Source organism: Stomoxys calcitrans, chromosome 2 (assembly GCF_963082655.1).
Source record: "Stomoxys calcitrans chromosome 2, idStoCalc2.1, whole genome shotgun sequence".
Classification (NCBI taxonomy): domain Eukaryota; kingdom Metazoa; phylum Arthropoda; class Insecta; order Diptera; family Muscidae; genus Stomoxys; species Stomoxys calcitrans.
The window spans coordinates 95,017,267-95,025,876 of record NC_081553.1 but is presented as its reverse complement, the minus strand read 5'-3'; the positions used below and the strand labels follow the sequence as shown (position 1 = coordinate 95,025,876).

The following is an 8,610-nucleotide window of genomic DNA, read 5'->3' as shown; positions in this document are numbered from 1 at the left end:
CATGGTACATTAGAATTCATAATATTTGTTGATTTAAAAAAAAAGAAGTGTTTCAAGACTTTCGAAACCACAAAAGAAATTTTTTAGAAAATGTATCCATGTGACTTAGGGCATTGTTAGTTATCGTCATTTGTATTTGCCAATGCATGAAGTACCACATAGGCCTATGGGAATATTTTTGTTTCTCAAAGTTCTTAAATTGAGCCATGCCAAACCGCATAGGACTGTGGGAATTTAAGGTTTTTGTAGGTGCGTAAATGAGAGGCAATCAAAGTGAGTGTTAAGAAAAAGTGTATAAATAGCCTCTGGAATTTGGTTGAAAGCGCCTTTTCCCCGTTGGAAGTTCAGGGAATAGTGTTAAGTTTCAACGAATTTATATTCCCATCGCATATTCCATAATGACTGACAAAAAGAATCTTTTGCTTTTGTTCGATCGCCCCACCGAACCGGTATTCATGGAGAAGGGCACAACTTCCACAGTCTTCGATGTTCCCGATAAATTCCTCACGGATCGCTATCGTCCCATTGGCAATGAGGTTCAAAGTCGTTTTGGTGAAAAGGCCGAGCAGCGGATTCCAGTGCGTGAGATCAGTTTGCCCGACTTGAGCATTCCCATGTCGTTGGCTAGAAATGAGCAATTTTCCTTATTTATTCCCCGTCATAGACGTATTGCAGGACGTCTCATTGACATATTCATGGCAATGCGTACTGTCGATGATTTATTGAGTGTAGCTGTGTATGCTCGCGATCGTGTTAATCCCTACCTCTTCAACTATGCCCTTTCGGTGGCCTTGTTGCATAGGTCTGATACCAAGGGCTTGGATTTGCCTTCCTATGCCCAAAGTTTCCCTGATAAGTTTGTGGATTCTCAGGTCTTTCGTGAGGTGAGGGAGGAAGTTACTGTGGTACCCGAAGGCTCTCGCATGCCTATTGTAGTGCCCCGCGACTACACAGCCTCCGATTTGGAACCGGAACACCGTCTATGGTATTTCCGTGAGGATATGGGCATTAATCTGCATCACTGGCATTGGCATTTGGTTTATCCCTTCGAGGCCAGCGATCGTAGTATTGTGGACAAGGATCGTCGCGGTGAGTTGTTCTACTACATGCACCAGCAGGTGATAGCTCGCTACAATTTTGAACGCTTCAGCAATAATTTGGCTCGAGTGGAACGCCTCAATACCTTCCGTGAACCTATTGCCGAGGGTTACTTCCCCAAAATGGATTCGTTGGTGTCGAGTCGTGCCTGGCCGCCGCGTTTCGAGAATACCAAACTGCGGGATTTGAATCGTGATTTGGATCAAATCAACTTGGATGTGGCCGATATGGAGCGCTGGCGTGAGCGCATTTTGGAGTCCATCCATCGGGGCTTTGTGGTGGATGCCAGTGGCAATCCCATGCCTTTGGATGAACGTAGTGGCATTGATCTCTTGGGTAATATGTTGGAGGCCTCGGTTATGTCTCCCAATCAATCGATCTATGGAGATTTCCACAATATGGGTCATGTTTTCATTTCCTATTCCCATGATCCTGAGCACCGTCATCTGGAGTCGTTTGGCGTTATGGGCGATACAGCGACCGCAATGCGAGACCCTGTGTTCTACAGATGGCATGCCTACATTGATGATATCTTCCAACAGTACAAGATTCGTTTGTTCCCCTACACTGTGTCTGACCTTCAATACGATGGCATCTCCATTACTGGAGTCGAGGTTAGCTCCGATGGTGGTAGCCCCAATGTTTTAACGACCTTCTGGCAACAATCTGATTTGGATTTCTCGCGTGGCATGGACTTTGTGCCCAGAGGCAATGTCTTTGCTCGTTTCACTCATTTGCAGCATACCCCCTTTACCTATACGATTAATGTGAACAATGGAAGTGACGCCCAACGTACTGGCACTGTGCGCATTTTCATGGGGCCCAAAAATGATGAACGTGGTCAACCTTGGCTGTTCAGAGATCAGCGTTTAATGATGATCGAATTGGATAAATTTATGGTGCAATGTAAGTTGTCTATTGCAGAAAGCAAAGAAAAGTGTAACTCTTTTTTTCTTGACTAGTGAATCCTGGCCAAAATACCGTAAAACGCCGTTCAACCGAGTCTAGTGTCACCATACCATTCGAACGTACTTTCCGCAATCTGGATGGTAATCGTCCTGCTGCTGACACTGCAGAGGAATTGGAATTCAATTTCTGCGGCTGTGGCTGGCCTCAGCATATGCTGATTCCCAAGGGCTTACCTGAAGGTTTACCCTGTGATTTGTTTGTTATGGTCTCCAATTATGAAGATGATCGTGTAGGTGTTGACGTTTTTTTGTTTTGGGTTTTTTGTGGTTTATATTTCATTTTTCTTTTCGTTGCTCAGATTGATCAAGACCTGGTAGGTTCCTGCAGCGATGCCGCCTCTTATTGTGGTGTCCGCGATCGCATGTATCCCGATCGCCGGGCCATGGGCTATCCTTTTGATCGTTTGCCACGCGAAGGTGCCGAGCGATTGGCCAATTTCTTAACTCCCAACATGAGCATAGTTAATGTGACTGTTCGTCATGATGGCTCCCGTACTATAACTAGGCAATCCTAAGTTTTGAAAAATTTTAATAATTTATGATAAGGAATTATAGTGAATACATAATAATAAATAACTGTTAGTATTTGAAATCTTTGTATGATGCTTTTTTGGTTGTTCGATGTGTGTTTTAAAAATATATTTAAGAAGTTATAAGGCATTAAGGCACCTCGAATATACTTTGAGCACTTTTTCACAAAACCGAATGTAAAATGCACCATATATGAACCCATAGCAGCTATATCGAAAAATGGTCCCATTCGGTTAATACTAAGCAGGAACATCGAGAGCTTGAACACAATTCACCGTAAAACGGGATAATGTTATATGACAACTTTATCCAGATATAGTCTAACCTCTTCCATATTCAGGAAGGGTGTTTAGGGTGTCTATTATAACTAGGGTGATCAATGAACCGTCTTTTTCCTAAACCCTGTTTTCGAACTATTTTTTAAAAACCCGCTTTAAGTTCGGTCGTGCCGATTTTTGGATATATGTAAACCACCTTTCGTCAAAATCCGATGAAAAATACATATATTATGCCCCATAGCAGCTATATCGAAATATGTTCCGAATTGGACTAAATACTAATAAGTAAAAATCATTGTCTTAGTAGCTATATCTAAAAACAAACCGATATCAACCATATACGACACGGATGTCGAAAAGCCTAACATAAGTCATTGTGTCTAATTTCAGTGAAATCGCATTATAAATGCGCCTTTTATGGGGCCAAGACTATATGGCAGCTATATCCAAATCTGGACCGATTTAAGCCAAGTTGCTGAAAAATGTCGAAGAGCCTAATACAACCCACTGTCCCAAATTTCGGCGACATCGGACAATAATTGCGCCTTTTATTGGCCCAAAACCTTAAATCGAGAGATCGGTCTATATGGCAGCTATATTCAAATCTGGACCGATCTGGGCCAAATTGAATAAGAATGTCGAAGAGCCTACACAACCCACTGTCCCAAATTTCGGCGACATCGGAAAATAATTGCGCCTCTTATGGGCCCAAAACCTTAAATCAAGAGATCGGTCTATATGGCAGCTGTATCCAAATCTTGGCCGATCTGGGCCAAATTGAAGAAGTATACCGAGGGGCTTAACTTAACTCACTGTGGCGAATTTCGGCGACATCGGACTATAAATGCGCCTTTTATGATCGCAATACTTTAGATCGAGAGATCGGCCTATATGGCAGCCATATGTAAATCTGGACCGATCTGAGCCAAATGAAAGAAAGATATCGAAGAGCCTAGCACAACTCACTGTCCCAAATTTCAGTAAAAACCGGACAATAAATGTGGCTTTTATGGGCCTAAGACCCTAAATCGGCGGATCGGTCTATATGGCAGTTATATCTAAATCTGGACCGATCGGGGCCAAATTGAAGTAGAATGTCGAAGGGTCTAACACAACTCACTGTCTCCAGTTTCACCAAAATCACGCTAAATCGGCGGATCAGTTTATATGGGAGCTATATCAAGATATAGTGGGATATAGCCCATCATCGAAGTTATCCTGGTTATGGAGAAAAAAAGAATCTGTTCAAAGTTTCAGCTCAATACCTCTATTTGTAAGACTGTGGCTAGATAGTCATAGATTATTACGCTGATCAAGAATATATAGACTTTATAGGGTTGGAAATGGATATTTCGATGTGTTGCAAAAATGACAGGAATGACAAAATGAATATACCCCCATCCTTCGGTGGTGGGTATAAAAACGGCTAAACCGATTTTCTTGAAATTTTCACAGATGGTGATAATGATCCCGTGGTAAAAATAGTGTTCCAAATTTGTGAGATATCTGAAGGGGTCGGACGTTCCACATTGCCGTAATTTTCAGAAAATCCAGATCTCAGAGTCGGGTGGTTCCATTTAAGCGAAATTTTTTAGTCCCTCTTTGGTGGGATGCTTAGGGGTTCCGAATCACTGCCAAAACCCACCGAATATATGTATAGAGCAATCACCACAATATTGGACTCATATGAAAGGTATCTAATGGTAGAAAACGTTTACGATATCCAATTATGGGACCAAGTATTTGGGGCACCACCCCAAAACATCTCTTAATATAGGGCTCAAATGAAAGTCTTTGGGAGTAGAGCGCGAATCTAATATCAACATTCAGGAAAAGTGTCTATGGGCCTCCCCACCCCCATAACAACCCCCAAATAGAACGAATTTGCTGACTTCAAAAAAAAGGTATTTTATAGTGGGACAAGGATTTGATATATGTTTTTAGGGCTAAGTCCCTCAGTAGCCGCCCCATCCCCAAAAACACCCGCCCAAATCGGACATGCTTGCCGACTATGGGAATAAGGGGCTCAAATGTAAATTATGTTTGATTAGAAAAAGAATTTGATATCCAATTTGGGGAACGCCAATCAACCAAGGGCAATATGGGGTTTAAATAAATGGTATTTGAGAGTATGGCACGAAGCGAAGCTTTTTCAGTAAAAGCTCTTTAATTGTCAAAAATAAATATTCAAAAGATAATTTTTTTCCACACAATGTAAAAGAAGGCGCAGCGGATTGGCCCGGTTTGCTAGTTTTCTATAAAGGCGAAATTTATATGAAATTTTGTCTTAAGGTAAAATGTTGATCAAATTTATTTTTTTAACAAACAAATTTTTTTTTTAAATTCTTAAATTCAATCAATACAAATTCTATAAAATATTTTAAGAAACCTAGAATATTTCCTAAAGACATAATTTCGATAAATTTTTTTAAGACTTCCTCTGACAGTTAAATCCCAAGGAGAATTTTAAGAAATAAAATTTCAATGAAATAAGTAATAATTATCACAAAATATGATTAGAAATAAACCATTTATAAGAAACTGGTTAACATTGGAAAGAAACCGATTTATCAAAGCTCTAAAAATGCAATTTTCAAGGAAACAAATAGTATACTTAGCTTAAAAAACCGACAAATCGGATTTCAAAAACCGAACTGATCACCCGAAATATAACTTGTACTCAATGGCCCCTAGACCTAAAATCCGGAGATTGGTATTAACGGTAGTTATATCCAATTATATACCGATCTTGACCATATTTGGCATGGACGTTGAGGGGGCTCATAAGAGTACTACTCACCTAAATTCTTGTAAAATTTCAAGTGGATATCTTTATTCGCTCGACCGCTATCGTGATTTCAACAGATGGGCGTTCGGACGGACAGACATGCTATATCGACTAAGAAGATCGAGAAGATCAAAAATGTTGGTATTCCCTATGGTGGTGGAAACAAAATAAGAATCCGTGCTAAATTTCAGCTCAATATCACTTTTTTTTAAAGACTGTAGCGTGATTTCGACAGACGGGCAGATGGTTATGGCAAAATCTTCTACCTGGGTAGGTATCTTAAATATCCGATAAAGGCCGATCCGATAAATGTGTCACTAGTTCATTCGTAGATCGATAAAAAGATGGGTTAGGGCGTCGGGTGGCCCATCATTATAAAAAGAAGAAGATTTAAAACCTATGCCCCCTATGTTGACGATTTCCGCAAACGTTTTAAGGACAATGACTTGCGTATCTGCAATGTGCGAACTCTTTGTGCATACAGAGGGTGCAGTATTAAATATTACTGGAGGTGCAGCAGCTCGACAATTCCATTGCATCCCTTGATCTCCTGAGTGACGTAAGATGACAAGCCGTCATTTATTTGGGGTCAGATCACCTCCCCGTAATTCTCACCATCGACCGACCACCCGTCATCACAACCTCTGAGCGCCGGTCAAAAGAAGGCCGATTGGGACGTCTTCAGAGAGTACACAAATCGCCGCTTCAGTGAACTAACACCCCCTCAAATGTACTAGTTGCCGAGAGGAACTTCCGAAACATCATTAACGCAGCAGCCGCGCACTCTATACCTGCCGTCGAATACCCCAAATAGTGGCCCCGTTTTCAAGCGCAGGTAGTGGTGCTCGCCGACGAGTGTGATGATAGCATGGACCCCACTAACCCCCAAAATAAGAGAGCTGAATCTGGAAATAAAAAGGATAATCAAGCGGAATTTGTGGCTGGAACATTTGCAGCAATGTAACTTAGGTACCGGCCTAGGCAAGTCGCCTTTATGGCGACATAACTGTGAATTATTCGAAGAGGTTCCCCAGTTTGTTCAACCGACATGTTAATGTGCATCCTGAGAGTGACAGGGTTAGGAGGAGAGCCATTCGTCGTATCCGTGACCTTCGAGCCGAAGAACAGCCATCAAAATTTACCGTGGACAAACTTACGAATGTCATCCGTGGCGCCAATTCATCTAAGGCTTTGGGCTCCGATGGATTTTCTACACTGATTCTGAAGAAACTGGATCAACCTGGAGTCGAGTACCTTACAACTGACCGCAACCTGTCTCTCAACACTCCTATAGTGTAGTTTGGAAGTCAGATGGATTGTCAGAGTGATTCCGCTGTTGAAGCCTGGAAAGGACCCAAGTAAGGGCGAGTCGTACAGACTGATTTCCCTTCTCTCACCAGTAGCCCAGACGCTTGAGGGACTCCTCCTCCCGAATCTCGTTGGAGAATTCCCCTTTGCCGAACATCAGCATGTTCTTCGAAGACTACATAGCACAACAACTGCTTTTGTGCTATTTTCTGCTTCGGCACACATTTGCCGTGGTTTCAATCAGCCCAAGCAACGCGATTAAACGGTCCTCATGGCACTGGACCTTTGGAAGGCGTAGTAAATGGGCGTGAGAAAGCAGACAATTTGGCAGTGAAGGCCAGGGAACTGTCGTCAACATGGTTAGAATCCGCCCCCGAGTAAGGGGGAGTCGTACACACCGATTTCCCTTCTCTCACCAGTAGCCCAGGCACTTGAGGGACTTCTCCTCCCGAATCTCGTTGGAGAATTCCCCTTTGCCGAACATCAGCATCAGCAATTTGCCGTGCTTTTAATCAGCCCAAGCAACGCGATAGAACGGTCCTCATGGCACTGGACCTTTGGAAGGCATAGTAACTGGGCATGAGAAAGCAGACAATTTGGCAGTGAAGGCCAGAGAACTGCCGTGAACGTGGTTAACACGAAGCATTTCCGGTCGACGCAGTCCGAGTTTAGGGCGTGAGCGACGAAAGCGCATGTAACCCTGTGGAACAACGGAACGATCGGTAGTACGGCAAAAATTTATAGGGAGATCCAGAATAGAAGACGAGGCTATTACTGAAAGGAAATAAGAAGGAGGTCAGTAAAGCTATTGGTATCATAACGGGACACATAGAACTACGAGTTCACTTATGTAAAATCGGTGCGGCAAGTAGTAGCATGTGTTGGGCATGCGGTTGGAGCATTTCCTATGTCATTGCCCGAATTCCTAACTAAGATTTTCTTTTTCGAGGCTACTATTTTAGTATTTAGAGCGTACAACAAGCCGCTTACTGGCTTAGGTGTTTGACCATAGGGGCATGGGCGGATAAATATCTGCACCCTCTTTTGGGATAGGTTCCAACCTAACCTAACTGGAAATTTTTATATTAAATGTTATCAATTAAGTGGAGTTGATATCTTTGAAGTTGGACTTTTTTGGCATAAATTTGTATCTCAAAATTTTTGACTTTTTATGCCCCCATTTGGCTGAAATTTAATATGCTAGCTACACTTTTGAATTAGCCTATAAGAAATTTATACTGTGCGAGATTTTAAAAAAGAAATTGTAAAAATGTTTATCATCCGTCGCTTGCAATATCGCTTATCACATACATTTCATTCACAAAATTCGGAGAATGTTTACAATACAACACAAAACATTTAGGAAGCGAAACAAAAAAGAGGCGCGTGATTCAGTGGTCTAGCAAGATAACACATGCATTATGGGAAGTTAATTTCTATTTCTATCGTCGAGGGTGATTAAATTGCTACCGCAATGTGTGGCCACAAATTTAGTGCTATTTTAATACACAAGCAGAGAATATGAAGTGACAAAACTGATCCGTTGTATGAAATTTGTTTTTAATGTAGGAGAACTAATGTTTAAACAAATTATCTAAGAAAATAACGTACATATTGGGTTGCCCAAAAAGTAATTGCG

The 8,610-nt window shown here is 41.8% G+C and overlaps 1 protein-coding gene across 1 annotated transcript; it reads left to right on the top strand.

The window, feature by feature from the left end:
- The first annotated feature begins 398 nt into the window (after positions 1-398).
- LOC106086804 (phenoloxidase 2-like) lies at positions 399-2,581 on the top strand. Its single transcript, XM_013251616.2, has 3 exons — positions 399-2,004; positions 2,061-2,296; positions 2,366-2,581. The coding sequence occupies exons 1-3, from the start codon at positions 399-401 to the stop codon at positions 2,579-2,581; spliced, it is 2,058 nt and encodes a 685-aa protein (XP_013107070.2).
- Positions 2,582-8,610: the final 6,029 nt, after the last annotated feature.